The sequence below is a fragment of the Thermobia domestica genome, chromosome 16, assembly GCF_964235325.1.
Source record: "Thermobia domestica chromosome 16, izTheDome1.hap1.1, whole genome shotgun sequence".
Lineage (NCBI taxonomy): Eukaryota > Metazoa > Arthropoda > Insecta > Zygentoma > Lepismatidae > Thermobia > Thermobia domestica.
Window position 1 is genome coordinate 84,081,364 of NC_137469.1, and position 23,386 is coordinate 84,104,749.

The 23,386-nt window shown below is 33.7% G+C and overlaps 1 protein-coding gene across 2 annotated transcripts in view; it reads right to left on the reverse strand.

Annotated features, from left to right (window-relative positions):
- LOC145673209 (uncharacterized) overlaps window positions 1-23,386 on the reverse strand; it is a 176,030-nt gene that overhangs the window by 10,672 nt on the left and 141,972 nt on the right. For both annotated transcript variants that reach the window (XM_081742693.1, XM_081742692.1), the window contains exons 7-10: window positions 21,160-21,211; window positions 12,149-12,323; window positions 8,705-8,877; window positions 6,763-6,861 (exon numbers count right to left, since the gene is read on the reverse strand). In XM_081742693.1, the coding sequence (XP_081598819.1) occupies window positions 6,763-6,861; window positions 8,705-8,877; window positions 12,149-12,323; window positions 21,160-21,211 (499 nt within the window). The remainder of the gene's footprint in view (window positions 1-6,762; window positions 6,862-8,704; window positions 8,878-12,148; window positions 12,324-21,159; window positions 21,212-23,386) is intronic.

The following is a 23,386-nucleotide window of genomic DNA, read 5'->3' on the forward strand; positions in this document are numbered from 1 at the left end:
TTCATTAATAACCCTATATTTTAGTATAAGTCATTTCTATGAAAAACAATTACAACGGATAGTTTATTTTTGGGGGTCAAGGTTTTTTCCCCGACAATTTTCTCGAACGACAGGCGATTTTGTTCAAATTTCGCAAATAAATATTTCATTAATAACCAAAAGTATATCTTAACTCATTGTTCGAAACAATTCACAAGAGGTAGGTTACTCCTGACGTGTTCTTTTTGAACGACTTTCCCAAAGTGACTCATTTGATTTTTTTCATATTTCATAAACAATGATTGCATTAATTGGTCTATTATATGTCTAATGAAAATGTGCTCAAAGTGTGAGCTAGTTTTATAGTATGGATTTTCTTCAATCGAAGTTTTTTATTCGATAATCTGACATTCGATGTATTTGAATAATACGATAATTTTATTCGTATTATCCAAATACACACTTCAGTAACAACTGCGGCCTAACACAGTTAAGAAATTGAATTGAAAAAGTTTAGTGCGGTGGCCCTGTAATTGAATATTTTTTGAGAAACTCCCTAGCTTTTTGTGGTAAACTCAGGCTTTTCTTTTTCGAGCGACAAAAGAGAGAAGAAAATATAGTGATTGTGAAAATAATATCAAATTCAGATTTCAACGGATTTACATGTTTCATGGCGTCTACATACCGAAAATGTGACTTTTCGACACCCGTCTTTCCGGTCCGTCCGTTCGGCACACTTTTATATGCACTCGCCTAGAGGCCATACCGTTCAACTTATCTACACCAAATTTTAAACTTAGGGTTTACTTAGTATTCTTACAGGAGCTTTTCCATTTTTTCCTACCACCTAAAATAAGTGTGGTTTACAAACAGCCGAAAATCGAAAAACGCTATTTTCTCAAAAATGGTTTTAACAATTTTGTTTATTTTTCATTAATCAATATTTAATTAACAACCCTATATTGCAGTATCAGATATTTCTCTTAGAAAAATTTACGAGGGGTAGTTTATTCTTGGAGGTGACTTTTTCTCGACGATTTTCTCAGAAAAGACCCTGGCGAATTTTGTACACACTTCATAAATAAATATTTGACCTTACAACATGGTATAAGTCAATTGACCTGAAAAATATATGAGTAGTAGTTTATTCTTGGACTTGAATTTATTCCCAGTGAGTTTCTCAAACACGACCAGTTGGCAACCCTGTATCTCGACAACGAAGCTGAATTCGAAAACTGCAAGAGGACCATTTGTCTCCTTTTGATGTCACGAATCACCTCCCGAAGTTTGTGGACATCTTACAGGTTCACCCTTAATGAAGCTTCTTTTCGAAAAGTTATCTATTAACTTTAGGCATTGTTTATCTTTTTTTTTAAATCACAAATGTCGTTATTAATTTTAAGGCAGAGAACTACTTCTGAGAGAATAGATCTTGAAAAATAATTTTAAAACTTAGACTTTTGTTTTCGAGACATTCCAGACAAGACGAGACATTTTACAAGCTATCTCGTGTCCAAAACATTTGCCTCGTATTATCTTGGATGTCACAAAGCGCGTCTTGTCTCTTTCTCGAGACATGTCTTATCTCGTGCGCATTCGTTAACACTTGGGAAGGATTATCTTTCTACTCAAAGCATTGTTTTTATAATGGTTGCATATTTATGATAATTGCTGTCCACATAAATTACAGTCCTTTCAGTTGAATTAATTATTATTATTATTATTATTATTATTATTATTATTATTATTATTATTATTATTATTATTATTATTGAAATTGCAATATCTAGTTTAACGTTGGACGATTATGCACCTACGCTAAGGGAGAATGATGATGAATGAAATGGTGAAATGAAGAAAGTGGGAGGAAAATGGAAAATCTCAAGAAAACACATACCCATGCACACGGTATTTGTCCACCTCAAATTTCACTTGGCACGAAGTGGAATCGAGCCACGGACCCCCTGCACCAAAGGTCCCTGCAATGCTTTATTATTATTATTATTATTATTATTATTATTATTATTATTATTATTATTAATTTTATTATTATTAATAATAATAATAATAATAATAATAATAATAATAATAATAATAATAATAATAATAATAATTGAAGCGAGCTTAACGAGTTTCAACCGTACGACTCAACCAACGTTTGGGTGCCTGTTCGTTCGTCTGCTCCTCTCATAAAAGACATTTCATTTTAATGAAACTAGTAAGTGCCTTCTTTTAACTCTGCGAAGTAACTATTGCTTGGAATATGAATCTGCAAAACATAAGAGGTAAAATTAACCAAATGGTGCAAGTTTCCACTTATATATACAAAACAATTTTGCAATATCAACTACGTGAATCTTGTCCCATAAAGAAGCCGAAACCCCTACACCGAAGAGCCCTCCGAGATTTGATCATTGTCCACACGGACTGAAATTGTCATTTGAAGCCAAGACTTTAATATGAAGCCAAAAATTTCTTTAAAATAGACGGAAAATTCGGAAGTTATAAGCATTTTCATATTTTTGCCTTTTCCCATAAGGGAGCCGTAGCCCCCTATACTGAAGACCCCCCCGGAGATTTGATCATTGTTCACTCGGACTGAGTTTGTCATTTGGAACCAACACTTTAATACGAAACAAAATATTTCTTTAAAATAGACGAAAAATTCGAAAGTTATAAACATGTTAATAATTTTGCCTTTTCTCATAAGGGGGCCGTATTAGCCTACACTGAAGAGCCCCACGAGATTTGATCATTGACCACTTGGACTGAAATTCTCATTTGAAACCAAAACTTTAATATGAATCCAAAAATTAAACTTTTACATCAATTTAAACTGACTGGGTTCCAGTTCCCCCCACTATTGTTTAGTTTAGTTAACTGGTAATTTGTGACAGCTTCACATCATCAAAAGAATGTTTCACTTCCCCTCCCCTCACCCAGGAGTTCGTGCTGGATCCACCACTGGAATCAATAGACACTCTTCCTATTCTTTTTGTCATCCTTGATTGTGTAGGGGCTCCCTCGTACAAATAAAGAAGCGGTAATATTACAATCAAGGGGCGCTATATATTAGGTATTTTTTTAGTTACCTACCCCTAACCGCACAGGGCCATCTTTCGTAGAATAAAAAATATTACGTGATATTCCAATCATGAAAGGGGAGAGGATGCTGTAAATATATTTCTTATTCATTTTGTCTGTCCTGCTTATCAAAAATTACTTTCTGTTGGAAGGCTACTGAAATGAGAGGGGCAAAATAAAAAGTCGTACCCCCTCCCACATGGTTGCTCAAATAAGTACTAAAGAAAGCATTTTAAACTAAGATATTTAAGATTTAAACTAGGAAACTAAGATATCCTACATTATGTAAGGATGGCATATTCAGGATTATTATTATTATTATTATTATTATTATTATTATTATTATTATTATTATTATTATTATTATTATTATTATTATTATTATTATTATTATTATTATTATTATTTGAATGTTTTTGGAGCACCGAAATTTTGTGAGACGAACAATGACATGTAGAGGTTTAAGATGGGTGGTCATAGAGGAGGAAAAACCAGGATTTTTCTCTGTCTGACTCTCTAACGTTAAGATTATGTGCTGAAGGTAAGAAGCATCATCATTCTACAATAGGTTGCTTTTACGTAGAATATCAATTACTTGAGTTCTCCTCCTTCGGTCTACTTACCTTATGTAGTAAATTCAAAACAATTTCAATTCAATAACAATACATTGTAAAACTTTTCCGTAATTAAACATCTAGGGAAAATTAAACATTTAATAGGGAAATCTGTTATCAAAATATCCAAACACGTAGATAGAAGACTATCTAGTGAGAAATATTGTGAAACTTTATAAAATTCTCCAAATTAGAATTAACATTTACTGGGAAACATTCGTTATGCGCCAGCGAGCATATGGTGAGCAGTGAGCACAGGGGAAATAATTACGAAACTGTTTGCAAACAAAATTAGGGACGCTAATGCAAGTCCGACAACAGAATTTTTTCTTTTTTTGGTATCGTCATGAGTTTTACACATACGTTACAATTCGATTCTTTCCCAAATAAAAAAAATTAAAAAAATAACCGTAGTGTACTGATAAAAATGATAACGGCACTTCTACAGGTTCGAACCCGCTACCTTCAGCATACAGACTCGTTGCTTTAACTAACTGAGCTATTTGTTTTTTTACGTGAACTGAGCCTGTTCCGGTAAAGACGATATTTCATTACGATCGTCCTACCAATTCGTCCTTTTCCATAGATAATTTCCACTATTTGCTCTATCTTTATGTTAATACTTAGCATATATTCATATATTTGGAGTTTGCAGATAATGCATATAATAAGACATACTAGAAATATTCGTTAAAAGTTTAGTTTGTAGATTTAATCCACATTTCTCTCAATGACATAGATGTCGCTGCTTCGTGTTGAAATGCAGAATTCCCTCGTGTTCTTGAAAATTTCCCACTTTAGCAGAGTTGGTAATTCTCGAGATTTCTGTCGATTTAATTTTTTTTGCTTCTAATTTCTTTATTTTAAGCTAATATCTAACACAAATATTAAAAACGGGTTTGTTATTAAGCTGTCCTGCTGGGGAAACCTTCCGAAATTTCGAACATATAAAGAAAACGGAGATATTTTCAAAAAACTTCAAAATAAAGAGACGCGTCATTTATTTTGCTCATGGTAGTACATTGAATATGAACCATATGTGACAGAGTTTATTGTGTAATTGTCAAAGTTAGTTGTTGAACTGTAGTTATCTCTGCACCTTAGTGGTTGTATAGCATATGTTAACTCCCAGAGATATACAAGTGCATTAAAAGCAGGGGCATCATTTAGGGGGGCAGGAGGGGACAATTGCCACCCCCAAGAGTTTGAGGAATGCATATACTTTAATCGACTGTCTACTAATATACTAGTACAAAGCGTGAAAGCCTTATGGCGGCGGTGCTCTTGCTCCCCTCAAGCGAAGTATGAAATGACGCCCCTGGTTAAAAGGTTGAAGTAGTCTGGAAGTTGCTTCGACATTCATTGGGAATTACAGTATCTTAGGAGGTTAATTAAAAGTAAATACCTTTGCTCTAATTTTTAACTACTTAAGAAAATGATTATAATACAGTGCAGTTTTTTTTTTTTTTTTTCATTTCGAGTCGAGAGTGTGGCAAATTATCGGCAAGTGTTGTATGAGTTGACCGAGGAAGAAACCTGTCCCTACGAACACTGCCGTACTGGCCCCCATGCTGAACTCCTGTCCTGATTCGGTTCGACAGCATTCGTGATTTTCAGTGGCAACCTACAACAAGTTGATTAGTGTTTCTTGCGCGTTTCTGAGTTAATATTTGAGTTAGAGGTTGGTTGCCTACATACGTAAGTTCCTTACACTACATTATTACATTATTCGATACATTATTCGTCCCCACTAACTTAACCTATTCCACTCTATCCTACCGTATCTTCACACCCGTTATTATTATTATTATTATTATTATTATTATTATTATTATTATTATTATTATTATTATTATTATTATTATTATTATTTATTTATTTATTTATTTATTTATTTATTTATTTATTTTTTGCATGAACAGTCGTTTTCATAATGTCAGTTTGCCGCATATTATCAATCTGTACGCACAGTCGTTATTTGCATGCGCTAAGAAAGTATAGTACATTAAGTCATTAGGAATTTTCTTTAAAAATAAATACATTTAAAGGAATTAATTGTCTTCATGCCAATCTAAACTAAATTTGTACAATCAAATTTTCGCCTGAAGCATTTTCAGATGTACAGTAATAATTTAAGTTGTAGTTACGAATGGGGAACACAACGGAACATACAAATCATAGATACACAAAAATACTAATATGGCTTATGTATATATTCTGGACCAGAACCGCACCCACAGGGGTGCAACGGGCTCGTACCCCCTCAAAAAACTTCTTAATTTAACACACTCGTGTACACTTTCTCAACAAAATTATACTTCTTTAACAGGGAAGTCATTGACATAGGATGAAAATTTGATCTTGCACTTCATCTGTACTCTTTCTCTTATAAAAACAATTTAGTTTAATCATTTTTTTCTCAAAATACAAATGGAATTTTTTACAATTATTTATCGTCTTTTCGGGTGCAGAATAATACTCGATCAATACTACATACACGAAGTGGTTTGTAGTATTCGACCCCCCCCCAAAAAAGCTTGGACCCCTCCCAACAAAAATTTCTTCGTGCGTGCCTGTTCTGGACGAGTACTGCCTCTTGTGCTCTTAGTTAATTTGAATCGTACGGGGCTTAGAAGCTCAATAAATGATATTCGATATAACCTTTTAAAATTATAAAACTTTTCATGTACTCTTTCTAACTGTGGCGATAAAAATTCGTAAATACCTATATGTTTATCATATAATCGGAGATAATTGGATGTACCCAAAAACATTTTCTTTAGAATTTTTATTCTTATTTTCAACCTTCGATAAATTAACAGCTTCAATGCTAAGCCGTTCTTAATTCAGTTAGTGAGCGAGAGTTGCCACTTTGTTGTCGACGCGGCAGACACGCGGCGTGCAAGCGGCACTTCGTCGCTCAGTAGCCAGTTATGTGTGAAGACAAACTGAATCTGTCGTGCGGCGCCGTGTGTAATCACGCTAATCGTGAAATTATTTCTCTTAGTAAAACTGCTACGCATTAAAAAAAATTGTAAAGTACAGCAATTGCGACGTTTAAATGCTTAATTTTGCGTTTACTTACCATCGTCGTCTCCTCCCCATCCCGCAGCTATTGCTGTTTGTCCTGCAAAAGATTCATCCTCCTGAGAGCGAGAAGGTAAGCTGATAGGCTGAATTACATCTGTGGAAGAAAACCATTATAAATACAATAGAATAACCAACTTCATAATTCTTACAGCTAGAGCAAAACTTATCAAATCGAGAACGGTCTTTCGTTAGTTCCAAAGCAAGAGGATATTCCCAAACCTGTGTTTCGCTATTTATCTCAGCTGCTATACCATCATAAACTGAGAGAGAACATTTTGATATATTTGAAGAGAAATTTTTGTAGCTGCTACATCGGTTACATTCTTGATGCCAAATAGCCTATGAATTTCTTCACTCTATTTGGATCTTATTTTATCCGAAACGTGAAACACCTAAATTGAAACATATGGTAATAAATATCCACTTCTGTTGTTTAGAAATAATTTGATATTCAATAAATGAAATCCACCGACAATTTGTTATTTTTGTAGCTCAAGATATTATTAGTTTACTAACATTTCTCAATGTTAAGAGGATAAATAAGTACACAAGTTTTGTTTTACAAAATTTGCCAATTTAAAATATTATGTTGCAATTTATAATATTATCTAAACTGCAGCCTATTGTGCCTATTTAGAAATCCGGCCCAGTATCTGTAACATCATTTCAGTTTTGCCAGTAGGCATCACATATCAGCCAGTGACGTCATATAATGCTTGTATGTATGTATATATGTATATGTGTGAGTGTATGTTTATGTATGTGGCAATTATTAGCACTCATGGTTAGGTATGCTACTGGTCATTGCTTTAATTGTTGCATTTGGAACGTTCGTAATTATTGTAATGTGTTGATGTGCTTCACAATCGTTTTCTTTCCTATCTATACTATAAAAGAGTAAAAGTGACTCTCTCCCTCATCAACACCGAGGCCATACTACAACAGCTAGAAACAAAATTTGGATAGGAAACTTCTTTTGCCATGAAAATAAGGGATAAGAAAGATTTTTTTTAAAAAATACTCATCTTAAAAAAGGTTAAAGTGTATTCGAGTCTTTTTTTAAGTATAAAGTATTTCAAGTTAAGGAGATGAGACTCGGCATATGAGTTTCCCATTAAAAATAACTGAACACGTATTTGAACATTTTTCGAATTCCTCTCTTAAATAGGGAAGAAGGGAGCAATTTCTATATTACAAATTTCGTCTCTTTATTGTGAAACTGTCAAATGTGATGATTTACTCATGTTAAATGAATGGAATTCGGTATTTGAAGTCTTAATTAAAAATAAGGGAATACATGTTTCGACAATTTCGCTTCTAATATGGAATAGGATACTTTATATTATTCCAATTTTCGATTCTGTATACATATAAACTTAATGTAAACATTCATTTAATTTGCAGGTACGGATGGCACGGTGGTTGGATGATCCACACTACACGTTTTCTACAAAGACACGGAGAGAGAGTAATCGTTCCGCGAACCTCTCGATTGATTGTAAAGTTCTCTTAACCCTAAAGATGAAAAATGAAATGAAATATTTAATTTAATGTCCTATTGTTGTATTCTTAGACTAAAGGAGACAAATGATGAAACCAGTGGCGGCGATTGGAAGTTAAAAGTGAGGGGGCAAGACATGATCTGAATATTTGTATATCAATGTTAATATACAAATTTCCCTCGTTGAAACTATATACATTAATAGGCCATTTCAGAAAAGTGGGGGGGCAACTTCCCCCTTTGCCCCCCCCCCCCTAATCGCCGCCCATGGATGAAACTAAGTGGTTATGATAGAATTGGCGGAAAGAGAATGTGAGAACCTCGGGAAAAACCACACGACATCCGCCAAAAATTCCTATGGGCTGAAATCGAACCAAGATGATGATTCGTACTGCAAATGAAGATGCTTCATATTCCTGACTCCTGAATTTCTTACCTGAATATTGTACTCTCTGAGAAAGTTTTATAAGAGCTAAGTCGTTCTCTATTGTTATATCATTATAGTCTGGATGCACGAATCGAGAATTTGATGACACTTCAACTCTTCCATCCTCATTTTCATCCTCTGGATTAAGAGCTCCAAGAACAATTGTGAACTCATTTAAACCGCTAAAAAAAGAAGAAAAAGAAAATAAAGAATCAGAAAAAGATAAAAATTCAGATACATCACTGTAGTGCAGTCGGTAAGGAGTTCTATTCTACAATTTGATTGTACCATTTTCAATGAAAAAAAAAAAATGTGTCTTTCCAAATATCCTTACGCCCTAAAAACCAGACGTGCCCACAGGTGAATATTAGGACGTAGGTTGCGTCCATAAGAATATCTGGAGAGAGACATATTTTTCATTGAAAATGGTACAATCAAACTGGAAGATGGAACTCCTTAGCGACTGCACCACAGTGGCTAATAACAAGTTATTACAGGTCTTATTTATTGTAAATACAACTGATGATATGCTGTACATAAATGTGAATTTATACTTATATTCAGAAAATGCAATGAACTTCTACTGCAAAATGGAATAGCTATTATTTCAGAGAAACGTGAACAGGGCAGAACTAATTGAATATACCTAGGTATGTATATGCCGATTAATATCGAAAGATCTTCGCAGCGTTTGATATTGCATAATATTAACCTAACGTTTCCTCGCTATTTTCTCAGAAACGAATTTATTCTTAACATTTTATTGGTATCACAAGCCACCAAACACAAAGGCAAATGAAATTTCTATCCACAAGGCTTAAAAATGAATTGCATATGTGCTTATATCGGGCATAGATACTGTATATGCCTCAGATCACCTAACATGAGTCCATATTAACCCAAATCCACAACAACATAATCAATATGAACAGAGACGTCATTTAGGGGGCAGGAGTTTGAGGAATATATATACTTTAATAGGTTGTCTACTAATATACTAGTACAAAACGTGAAAGTCTTTTGTCGGTGGTGCTCTTGCCCCCTCAAGAGAAGTCTGAAATGACGCCTCTGAATATGAAGAATTTCCAGCCCCAATGATGACCCGTGTTGTTAGTAATGGAAACAAATGATGTTACTTCCTTTTCTTCAGGGACATGGAATAATAAAGCACAATGGAAAAGCGCTATTAACCTCTACAGTTCCACTTTTTTCATTAGTTCTCATTCATAAATATAGGTACAGCATACTTTTCGATCTTACTCTACTTCGAAACATTTGTTGTATCGTTTCTGAAGTTATTTTCTTCAGTGGTTGGCAACGCAAGGAGGAGTGACGTCTCATATCAATATGACTGAATGTTCAAAGATCCCGGAAGATTGTGCCAAGAAAAGAGATATGTACTCAGCAAGTTTTACTTTATAAGTATTTGAAAAAAATTATGTATATCTCCTAATTGATGTTATTTAATGACACAATTTATAAGTTATTCTTAATAGTCATTAGTTTTGTCAGTACGAGCCATGAAATGTGGGTTCCCAAATGAGTACTTTGGGTCTGTATTATAGAAGCATGTGACGAGTTTTCAAAAAAGTACATGCATTGTTTTCATGTTTATTGTATTCAAACAAAGATTCTGAGTCTGTATAAGCACTTCGCTGGATTGACTACTTGTAGATTTCCTTTTTTCTGCCGCTTCAATTGCAATGGAAATAATTTATTATTTGGAAATAATGTATTGCACATCTGACAATAACTTTGTTTGGTAATAGTGTACCAATTTCTTGTATGGTAATTCAAAATATAATTCATTTATTTATTGAATATACCAGAAGGATTAGAGAAATTGAATGTAGTATAGTTTATTTGTTGAGGTTTCCGTATTACAGGGCGGATTTGTCTCATAATTTACATACAATATTTAAGAAGAACAATGTGGTAATATTGAAGTAGAAGAAAATGATCAACCAGTTGTCAGTCCAGAGACAAATAGACAAATAAATAACCGTATTTTATACAAAAGAGACTGGAAATCTGCTGGCATCCCGAAAAAAGATATATTGGATTTGCTGGAATTAGATCAACTGTTGCACATTCTGTCCCTCTAATGCCGTATCTCCAAGGGTAGGCAGACCAGGATCAAGTTCACCAAATGTGGGGTACTACAGAGAGGTAAGCAACCGTCTGTCATGCCAGTAACAAGTAGCAAATACGATGGAATAGAGCATTGACCCGAAGATGTAAAGGGAGAGATACAACATCGGTGACGCTTTGAAGATTGTTCAGAAAGATGACGAGTAAAATGCAAAAATTGTAACGTGTATCTTTGCCTTCAGAACAGAAAATACTTCGAAAATTTCCATGTAAAGTACAATAGTTCCTTCTTACATGCATGCCACATTCTTTTAGAGTCAATTATACATACAATTTATTTCTAATTTTGTTCAAGGAGATCAAAATGTAAAGGAATAACACTATTATTATTCTTTGCTTTTAAAACAGGGATTGTTACCAAAATTATGCTCTAAAGTAAACAAACTATTTCATGTATGAGTGATCTAGCGATTTCTAATCAGCTATAATTCGAATAAGAAATTAGACTTTGTTCAAAGTAATTCAAATTAAAAACAACAATAAATTATATTAGTTGTTACTATACTTATATTGAGACCCAAAGTACTCAAATAAACACTAACCAATAAAATCCATCCGAAAGTAATTTTTTCACAAGTGATGTGTTTTTATTCTATCCCAGAACACACGAAAAATTAGCAAAAATAATTTTTCATCGTTTGAAAAAAAATTAGAGGTTAAATCGAATGTTGGAGGCACGTGACTCAGTGTTAAGACGCTTATCTATGGTGTGTGGGGTCCCTAGTTCGATTGTCGGCCAAGTAAGCTTATAGTAGACAACATCTGGTCTATGGATTTTCCCGGAATATTCCTGTTTCCTCCCACATTATCATTCCATCGATTCTTCCATCATCATTCACGTGTCTTAATCATCCGTCTCTCTTAAGCTAAAGGGCATAATTATGGGACTTATACTCAAAGATTTCAAGATTTAACTAGAATTTTGCACGTAAAGAGCAGTTGTCATATCGAGTAGAAAGTCTATAACTCTAAACAAGAAAGAATGAGAAGTATTTTTCGGAACAAATTCCGATATCCTTATTGATGGTCTTTGAACATTCTATGTTCCATAAGATAGGCTATAAAGCATGAATAATGAGATATTAAAAGTAGTATTGAGTCTTCATTTGATATTTCGAGAACTTTTGTATCATCTGATTTTCCCTTCAATAATGTGGTATTTTTCCTCCATCCAACATTTCTCTCATTTGGCAAAGAAATCTAGATGTTCCTATCTATGGCGTAACTATTAGACTACAATGCAAAGTGTTACTTATAGAGTAACAATAAAATAAAATTAAGAATCTTCTAGAAGCAACTTACTCAACAGCACAGTGAGCTGCAGTCAAAACCCATTCTTCATTGAGAAGGCTAGAACCGCATAAGGCCACCCAACCGTCTCCTAGGTCATGGTACAGGCGAGCAAGGAATGGAAATTGGCCACGGGTCGCCAACTGACCTCCAGCTATTCTGCCCCATTGTATGAAGTTTTCATATCCTGAAAATAAGTATAAATATCTGTAATATTAACTATATGCTTGTACCTTACCGCAGATACAAGGAAGTATACTTCAATATTTTACCAAAATTTGTGAGCTTTTCAATTTTATTGGTTACAACTACGGTGTTCTTATTTTATCCTAACCTCACTGCATTATATATAGATCATCAAATTTATTGGCTTTAACTTCTTTCCATATACGTAGAATAAAAACTTTAATTTGCAATTGAACTGTATAAGCGTTATATCAATAAGAATAATCATGACTGATAGCAGAAAATTTCGTATCTAATTTGTATGCATTATATAGGTATCTTCTCAATGATTTGTCCTCGAAACTAGCATGGCCAACATAAGAAGTGGGTACGAGGAGCTGCTGAAAACTTCGTGGCCCAACCCAAAAGATGATGTAGAATCTGCAGAATAGAATGATGCAGAATGATGTAGTTTTAGTTTTAAAGAACATACCTCTGTTTGTGCAAATACAAGTTTTTCGTATTAATAAAGAAATTCTTATTGTTTTTCAGGCCTCTGAAGTGATTTTATGTGCCCAACCAATGAATTTCACGAACATCGAGATCAATCAAATTCTTGTTCCAGCAAGGAAAATCGCCGAAGCAAATTCATGAGGAAATCAATGAAACACTACGAAACTCTTCTCCGTCATATATATTGGTCAAGAAATGGGTGGTACAGTTTAAAAGTGGTGATTTGTCAAGAGAATATGCTCCACATGCAGGAAGATCAAAAAGAGTGACTCTCTCCGAAAACTGAATTAAATTTATGACATTATTCTTGGAAATCGCAGAATCTAAGCAAAACGTGCGTCAGAGATGGTGGGCATTTCTCGGGAATGCATCAGTAGCATAATTTGTAGTGACTTTGATATGCAAACTTACAGTAAAATTGCTCCCAAAAATCTGTCAGCAGATCAAAAGGGTGAAAGAGTGAGGACATCAACGAAAGTCATCTCCCATTTTGAAAGTAATGTCAATCAATTTGTGCCACGAATAGTAACCATGGAGGAAAAATGATTATATCACTATGATCCTGAAACGAAACGACAGTCAATGAAGGGACGGCATACATGATTCCCTCCCCCCAAGAAGTTCAAGAAACAGAAGTCGGCTGGGAAAGTATTTGTAACATTCTTCTGGGATAAGGATTGAGTCGTGCTCATAGACTACCTGTCTAAGGCTCAAACATTTAATACATTACTCACAAAATTGAGAAACAAATATATTGAAAATGCAATACCGCTGAAAATTGAAAAAAAAAAGAAAAAAAAAGGAGTTACGTTCCTTCAGGACAATGCTCCTGTCCATCGAGCACTGCAAACAGAAGCATTACAGCATTACAAGGTCTAGGATCTCGATGTCTAGATCATTCTCGTTAATACCTAGATCTAGCTCCTTCAGATTATTACTAGGGATGCGCACGAGACGAGTCGAGACAGGAATTTCCTGACAAAATTCGAGTCGAGACACGACTCTTCGAATAGAAAAATATACATTTTTCGAGTCGATGCATCACTTTTACAGCACATTTTCGAGACGAGACAGCCACAAATCTTGTCTCGTGCGCATCCCTAATTATTACTTATTTCACAAACTCAAATAATACTTGAGCTCCCGCCAAGTGAACTTTGTGGTGGACAAACACCGTGTGCGTGGGTTTTCTCGGGGTTCTCCCGTTTCCTCCCACTTTCTTCATTCCACCATTTCATTCATTACTCATTATCACCGTCTCCTTTAGCCTAACCGGCATAACCGTGGGACGTAAAACTCAAAATTTCATTTCATTTCATTTCAAATAATACTTTAAACGACACCATTTTAGATCTGATAAGGTGATTAGTGCTACCGACTAGTCTTCAGAATTTTTTGAAAATGGTCTACAAAAATTAGAGCACTGTGCAAGGAAGTGTATTGAATTTCGGGGGAGTATGTAGAATAATCGTAAAATTTCATCATTCTACATGGACTCCTGGATTAGGCTACGAACTTTTCAGCAGTTTTTTGGAGAAATATTCAAGTAATAATAATAATACAGCTAGCTCCCACGTGGCTATGGACCTTGTTTGGTGTATTCATCTTCCACGCGATGTATTCGGGTTAATTTGCCATTAGGAGTTCGTGTGGTTCGTATTCCACGTTAAGCTGTAGGTCCACATCTCATATGGCTACTTGTTTGAAATGGCCGCTAAATTCCACTCCAACCAGCAGTAATAAAACAGAATTATTGGCAACGTAACTGGAGTCTTTCACATCGATATTGCTATGACGCTTAGCACTCTCTTCTTTTAACTCATCCGGCTGACGTAGTTGAATGGTTAAGTAATGGCCAGATTGGAGTTTGCAAGACCCGTTTCTCGCAAGATAAGAATCTTGCTACTAACTTCACTATTATACACTGATTCTCATCATATTTTTTTTATATAGTTGGACATAGAACTAAAATAAGTAAATAATTAACTGAGTGCCTCCTAATTAGAAAAGTCTATCGAGAAATCTTTTCTCATTGAGGTAACAGCCAAATTCTCTGTTTTAATTTTTATTTATTTATTTTGAATTGGCAATTTAAAATATTTTGTTTATTAATATTTTTGAAATTTTTATATTGATTTGAGTTTTTGTAATTTGGTCCTTATGCAACACAGAGGCAATGAAGGACGGAACGTAGGGTGGAAACCATGATCAGGGCTTGAATTGGGTTTAGTTCGCGCTCAACCATTACAGTATAGACCGTTCCTCACTATGCTATCTCTCCTCGAAAAGAGCTTCACTGCAGAACTATGTCACACGTTCTGGCTTTATGTGTTTGTGTATTCTTGCAATGATTCTGTTACAAATTCAATGTTGCCATCTTATCAATATTTATATTAAGGTCCTGGAAATAATTTGCAATACATTAACTTAGGGTGACCAGACGTACTGATTTTCGCAGTACAGTACTGTTTTTCAAACAGATGTCCTGCGTTTTGCAAAAACATCTAGAAAATCGAGAAACGTCCTTCTTTTTTAAAATTTCCTGCGAAATGTCCTGATTTAACTTATTTGCAATACTTTAATGTTTCATTTTTTATTCACAATATTTCGAAGCACAGGCACTCCTTTTCTGAATTATAAACCACTTCATATTTTATTCCACATTCTCAAATACGTGATATTCAGAGTTCATTAAGTGCCTCTCTATCACAAATGCTCCAAGGTATTTTCTATAACGAATATTTTGTGAACTGATGGGAAATCTGTTCAAAATCGAAACTCTTAAATACCTAATAATAACCAAATGTACAAGGGCGCCGATCCTGGGGGCGGGAGCCCAACCCCCCAAAGCTAATGTGGGCCCCCTATTGTATTTATGAATATACAATATTTGGCATAATTTGAATGCAATTTGTCTTAAAATTCTCATATATAAACCTTCTGCATCTGAATGGGTCCCCTTAAAATTTACAGAGAAATCGGCGCCCTTGCAAATGTAACTATCTTGTAAATTCCATGACATGATTTTGCAAAACAACAAGTTTCTGAACGCTATATATTCAAACGAAAACTATTCTGATGTTTAGCGCCAAGCACTATTCTGGTGTTTAGTTGGCACACACGTCACATATTAATGAAAATAATTTGTTAACATTTTTGGAAAAAGTTTGCGAAGTAATTGTTGTGACCTCATTGTTGTGTTTCATTAAAATTTTATACTTCAACATACTTAAATTTTCTTTTTCAGTAACTACCTTATGTTAGTCCATCAAATTGTTTTAAATTGTTTCATCAATCTTGTATTTGTCATTCATGAAAGTATTTGGAATTGTGTTGAATTACTTCAATATTCTTGTTGAGTACTTCTTTTTTAAACAAAAATGAATGATTAACTTAAGGTTAACGTTAAATGAAATAAGGGCATGCGTATTGCCGACGCAGTAAACTATCATATACTATTTTACTTGTGTACTACTTTTCGCTTGTCAGAATCTGGTGACCCTACATTAATTACAAGGCTAAGACAAGCTTATTCTTCATCTTCAGTATTTTATTTTATTACAAATCAATTATGAATAAGTAAATTTAAAATGAAATCGAAGATACAATAAGTAATGGAGTAATGACACTCATATTCAAGCACTAATTATGTAATTATTGATAATTAAAGTTACTGTGTTACATATCTCGGCATCTACATAGCAGTAAAAAATATTGCATTACATAATATGATAACAGCTATAGAAGATGTTTCGTAAGTTGTTTTCTTTATTTTTCCTGAAGCAGTATCAAAACAACCAATGCACGGAGTGTTTAAGTAGATAAACATCTTTGCTCTGTGAGCGTGAGAGACGCAGGTACGATTTCTGACGGAAGCTCATGTGGTTCGGATTCCACGTTAATCAGCAGGTCCACGTCTCATACAGCCTCGCTGCTAGAAAGGGACGTTAAACTCAATATCAACTGAACTAAATATCATTGTTTCACAAAATGTAAAAGCAAGGGAGCTTAAGTTAGATTGACTGGATTCCAATTGATATGAAAGAGTGCAGGTTCTTGAATTATTTTATATGTTTCAGTTAGGACCCTTGTTCAGTCATTTGCTAATTTCTTATAATCAATTGTTGGAATGATGGGTTAAAAGGGCTCAAGAATATACTAGAATTCCCTTCAGGGTTGTCTTTTTGGGTCTGCTGTAGCTAACTGGTAGAGCGGTAACCTCTAGTCTGGAGCAGTCCCCAGCTTGCACCAACTGTGTTTTGTGGTGGACAAACACCGTGTAGTTGGGTTTCAGCGGAGATCTTCCGTTTCCTTCCACTTTCTTCACTCCACCATTTTATTCATTCTCGTTATCAGTATCTCATTTAGCCTACATGGTATAATCGTGAGACGTAAAACTGAAAGATTTCATTTTTTCGCGGTTGTCATTCTACAGGGGACGCGGCAGAAGTCCTAAATGGCAGAAGTCCTAAAATGCAGAAGTCCTAAAATGCAGAAGTCCTAAACGGCATTAGACCTAAAATGCACAAGTCCTAAAAATTATTTCGCGGCACAAGTCCTAAATGGCAGAAGTCCTAAAGTGCAGAAGTCCTAAAGTGCAGAAGTCCTAAAATGCAGAAGTCCTAAAGTGCAGAAGTCCTAAAATGCAGAAGTCCTAAAAGGCAGAAGTCCTAAAAATCATACCGAGGCAGAAGTCCTAAAGTGCAGAAGTCCTAAAGTGCAGAAGTCCTAAAAATCTCCTGTGGCGCTACCATCGCGTCCGTAAGAAGAATACTGTCAATCTGTTAGTCAAGTTTTAGATATACTGTTTCATATTACAGAGCCTTAGTTCTTACAAGTTATTTGTATAAATACATATTCTATCGTTCTGAAATAATAAATAAATAAATAAATAAATGAAGCCTATTGTCCTTTCTTACTCTTTCCATGATATATTTCTATGTTGACAAAATTTTAACTTTCTACCAAATGTGATTCCCAGATCTTTCATAATGTCTGTTTTTCTCTATTTCCACACCATTGACTTCATATTAGTAACATAATATTGTGTTTTAGTTATGTACGTCATAAATTTTGCTTTCCTTGTGTTGTTTTGAAGTAAATTATTTTTACACATATATTTTTACACATAAATTATTTTTACACATATATGTACAGAAGTCTTTCTGTAGCAAATAATTGTCATATTCGTAATTAACTACTCCTGGGATACGGCTGTTTCGGTGTAGGACGTTTTGGTGCAGGGCGTTTCGGTGCACGGATTGCTCGGTGTAAGGACGTTCGCCGGTTAAGGTCAGGCTGGTTCGGTGTAAAAGTTCTAATGTTTATACCGAAACGTCCACACTTCAAAATGAAAATTATTCGTTAGGGAGAAATAAATTCACGAAGTAGAATATATAAATTAATAAATAAAATAAAAATTAAATGTTTCTGTAATTGGCAAGGGTTACTTATTTATAGTGAGTCCCCTCGCTTCACTCTATGTCAGAACTTCTTATATCCTCAAATGTTATAATTATTAATTGATTGGGAAAACGTTTTACGGTAATGATATATAGTAAAAAAGTGTGTGATGCATAAACATTGTGTACACCACACACACCTTATTATGGCAATAACTGTGCACAAATCGCAAAATGCTGCACAATCTTTGAAAGAAAATTTTCAAACACAGATGGTTTTTCTTCCAATAACCGCTTTTATATTATGCATACCCAATAAGATTAGCAAATCTAGAAAAAGAAAACTGATTATGAATCAGTGATGAGATCTTAATTATATTATTACGGAGATGTAAATTCATGTTATAGTTGTAGAGAAGGACAGTGTCAGAAAAATGTCTCAAGAAAATTTTTAACGGCCTAAAGAACACAACAAGAGGCTGAATCCTACCAGTTGTTCCTGCAGAAATTGTTTCTATTCTGAGTTACTCTTTTGTTCTTAAACGTGTTTAATAATTACAGCAAATGAAGGATGTTTATAATAGAATGTGAAAGAATACAGTTTTAAAAGAATTAAACTACGTCAACATGTTAAAATAATTAAAAGAACCTAATTAATTAGCCACTTTGTACTCTCATTTGCTTAACTGGAATAACCGAGGCCTAAAGGAAAAGAGTTTTCTGCCCAAATCTTATAAGCAGTGGGATATTTTAATATTATAGAAATTGACCCTCCTTCCCCTTAGAAGTGTAATTTTCAAGATACTGAAACATATAGTATTTTATTACTTTTAGTTAAAAGTTCAAATACCGAGTTTCACGCATCTAGCTTAAACAAATCCTTCCTTAATTTATTTACATATTTTCCGAGTAAGTAATGGGGAATTCGAACAATAAAAAAGTGCTCCCTTTGCTCTTTCCTTTTTATGTGTTCAATTTTCAGTTTTTTTTAACAGGAAAGATTATATGCCAAGTTTCATTTTACTAGCTTCAGAAACTTGCGAGATACACTACCCTTTAAAAAAATCTTGCCCCACCCGTTTTACGATACTTATTTCCAAAAATTCTTTCTTATGTCCTGCTTTCATAAGAAAATTATATTTTATAATTAAAATTTAACGACTCTACTTGTAGTAGTATGCCCAAAAAATCACTCATCTTTACTCTTTTATATAAGAGTACAGAAGATAAATACAGTCAAACAAATGGATTTCCATGAACAGTTTCCGATTTCTTATAACTACCTGATTCGTACATTTCCCTCCCACAAGCTGTGATTTTAAATTTACGCTCTGTCAAGGTCCACGTTTCAAAAAGGAACTAACTGGAAATATAATAATATTATGTATTTGTGTACATGTGTAATATGTATAAATTTATTGTCTTATTGAAGCTTTCGTAATCTGGAAATAAACTTTTGATTTGCTTTTAATATATAAAAATCATGCTCCCCTAGAAAAATTTGCAGGCTACACCCCTAAATGACTATGTAGTAATTTCTGCAAAAATGGCACAGGACCTAAAATTTAGGTCTAATGCCTATATTTTTAGAACTTGTGCCATTTAAGACTTATTAATGTCACCCACTTGCATAATAAATGTTCTTTGCTCAATTTTAAATTTACTGCGTTCTTTATGTATACAGTTGGTATTTAATGTTCACTCGTGAAATGTCTAGTGTGCTTTTGTCCTAATTAAGTAAACTTTGGTGGATTTTTGTCCTACTCTTAATAAAATACGCTCCGCACAGTATATATTGCAATTCTGAATGTTTGCTTGGTTTCAGAAGTCGGGTAAAATATTCTTTTTAAACATTTTTTATTATTTATTTATTTATTTATTCTTGTTTTAGGAATTTGTCTTGGGATTCTCATATCTCCATTCGAAAGAAACGAATTTCTTAACAAATTATGTAATTAATTCTTAGAATGAAATAGGTTGTATTATGTAATTCGTGTATAAGTGCAGAACAGATAGTGATAATAACGATCTTAGTAGTACAAATATAGCTGTTACTGTTGGAATTAGATACGTTCGTAACATTATTGCCAACTAGTTGCTGCATCGTCCCAATTTCGTGTGGTGGTGGCGAATTTCAGAACTAAAGCAAGTGAATGATAAAGGCACAAGTCCTAAATGGCAGAAGTCCTAAACGGCAGAAGTCCTAAAATGCAGAAGTCCTAAAGTGCAGAAGTCCTAAAATGCAGAAGTCCTAAAGTGCAGAAGTCCTAAAATTTAGGTCTAGTGCCCATATTTTTAGGACTCCTGCATTTTAGGACTTCTGCACTTTAGGACTTCTGCATTTTAGGACTTCTGCACTTTAGGACTTCTGCATTTTAGGACTTCTGCACTTTAAGACTTCTGGATGTCATGGTCTTCAAAGTGGTTTTCTAACTCTTCAGTAAAAGTACTTTATTCTCCTTATTCTCAAATACTACTGTAACCAAAATACCTTTAGTTTTCAAAATTTTGGTTGTAAAAAAAATTATGGGAATGTTTTAGGTTCATTTCTATTATTAATTTGAATTAATTGTTTGACATTCATTTACAGTTCTAATAGTTAGATTAGCGTTTTACGTCTACTTTTATTAAATACAAAAAAAAAAAAAAAGAAAAAAAGAAACAAATGAAATATTTAAGTTTCACGTCCTACGATTATGCCGGCTAAGCTAAAGGAGACGGTATTGATGAGAAATGAATGCAATGGTCGAATGAATAAAGTGGGAGAAAACGGGAGAACTCCGAAAATCTAGCAAACACGGTGTTTATCCACCACAAAGCGCACTTGGCAAGAGCTGGGATCGAACCAGGGACTCCACGCAGCAGAGATGAACTGTCTACCACTGAGCCACCGTGTCCACCTAGATACAAGAAGTTTTTTTTTTTTTTTTAAGTTTTACTTACCTTTTATCGTGCTGTTACGATGCACTTTAAATACAGGCATACGAGGAGCAGCCTGAAAATATAAGTAAACACAAAGAAAATATTAAAATTGAGAATCAACAAAGAACTGATTACATTCTGAAAACATAATGCAACACATAATCCATGGATTGAGCTCCCTCTTAGGTATATAGTTTGCTTTGAAGCCTTTGTCGTGGAAGACCCGGATTCAATTTCAAGTGTGTGGTTATATGGTTTGGATCCCACTTTAAACTTTAGGTCCATGTCTCGTGTAATAGTGAGGAAGGAAGGGATCATTCCTAACGTCAAACTAACCACCAATCACTGTCCCGTAGAGTTTGTATGCCATTTTCATATTTTTAATTTTAAATAGTTGAAGAGCCTTAAGATTTTTAGATCTAACTCAAAACTATCTATTTCAAATATCAAACGCCTTTCAAATGAAATAATGAAACACTCATGGAATATAATTGGTCTTTTAACTAGTTAACTGTTAATTCCCGTGTGTATAGAAGATTAATTATAGTTGTAGGTGTTTGAGCGTACTTAATACTTTAGTTTATCGTTCTACTTTACTTAATATAAATTACGAAATTAATTATTGTTCATATTTATGTTACAAAGCTATAGATTACTATTTGTACTTTTTTTCTGAAATCTTTGAAATGCATTTCATATATTTTACTGTTCCTTGTACGAGTAAGTTATAAATAAAAAAGCCTTTTCTAAAATAATATTTGGACGAGTTAAAGCAATGAATTGAAAGCATTCATCTTCTGCTATAATCTTGTATTCACTGCTTAATTCAAGAATGTAGCAGACACATGACTCAATAAGCTATGTGACGTAAAACTTAAAGATTTCATTTCATTTTTCAATAGGCAATGCGTTAAAAGAAAACAAAAATTCTGCTTTTAAAGAATATTCCCTGAAAAAACATTATACAGTTTGTGACTGGGCAAATTATGAGGATTACATGAAATTGGATAATGAATAGGTAATCCACTTTATATAAAAGAATATCTTAAAAAGAGAGATATAATACATATTCCCAGTTTCCTATATTAGGCAATAACAGATCAAGTGGTATTGCATTAGAATTACAAATATCACAGTAGTTTATCGTTGTTGTTAAAGGTAATTTCTGGATTCGGTTAGCGAATTGACCTCTGTTACGTACTTAGTTGTAAATTAATAATTAAATATGTGTACTGGCTCTTAATTGCATACCAAAAAGTTTAACTTAGTTTCTTCATAAAATTCAAACTTCTTTATATATCACTCTCAAAACTAACTTATATATTATCAAAATCGCTTTTAAAATATACTGCGAATTCGAAAAATTAATGTTTTAAAACAAATTTAACTTTGAAATGGATTGAAGATAAAATCCCAAACCATCACCAACTTCCTACTGAAAAACAGAGCTGCTTCAGCTTATTTTAATGTTATTCAAAAACACGTCTATGATTAATAACTTGGATGTAGTTACAAGTTTAAAGCTGTCTGTAACTTGTTACATACAAATAGGTTATACAGAGTTTCTAGTTTTGGTTAGCCACAATGGAATGACATTTATTTACATTTTCTTATGACTAATAAATGAATAAATGACATAAGTGTTTTTTGATTGTAAAATAAACCTAACATAAGTTTAGTGATTTGACAAAGATTGTACCAGAATTTCATCAACCTAACAATTCGAGTAAACAAATTTATCACATTTCTGATTGCTAATAAACTTTTTCTTTTTTTAGTTCGGTAAGCGTGTGTTATTTCGTAACAGATCTGCATAATATAATAACTTATCTTCACAGTGAAATATCTGAGACGCTCGTTCCTCGCACGGCAAAAATAGGATCGTGGAAAACACTTGAAATATATATATTTGAATTCCTTCTTAACGGTGCATATTTGAATCAAAGTGAAATGAAGAAAACTCAGCTCAGCTCATGTGGTATGTTCAAATATGCGTTTCAGACAGTGTAGCTCTTATACTTTGCAAAATAATTAAAACCCGCATTTGCGGATACGCATCTCAACCATCGCAAAATTATTTTAAAACATCAAGTTGACCCACGTATTCGCTATGGTCAGACATTAATTTTAAACGATTCAAACTTTTATTTATTTCGGTCATTTCATGAGTACAAAATGGAAATTAACATATTTTAAAAATTGCCATCTTATTTGCTAGAAACGAAATTTTTGAAAACACTGAAGCACG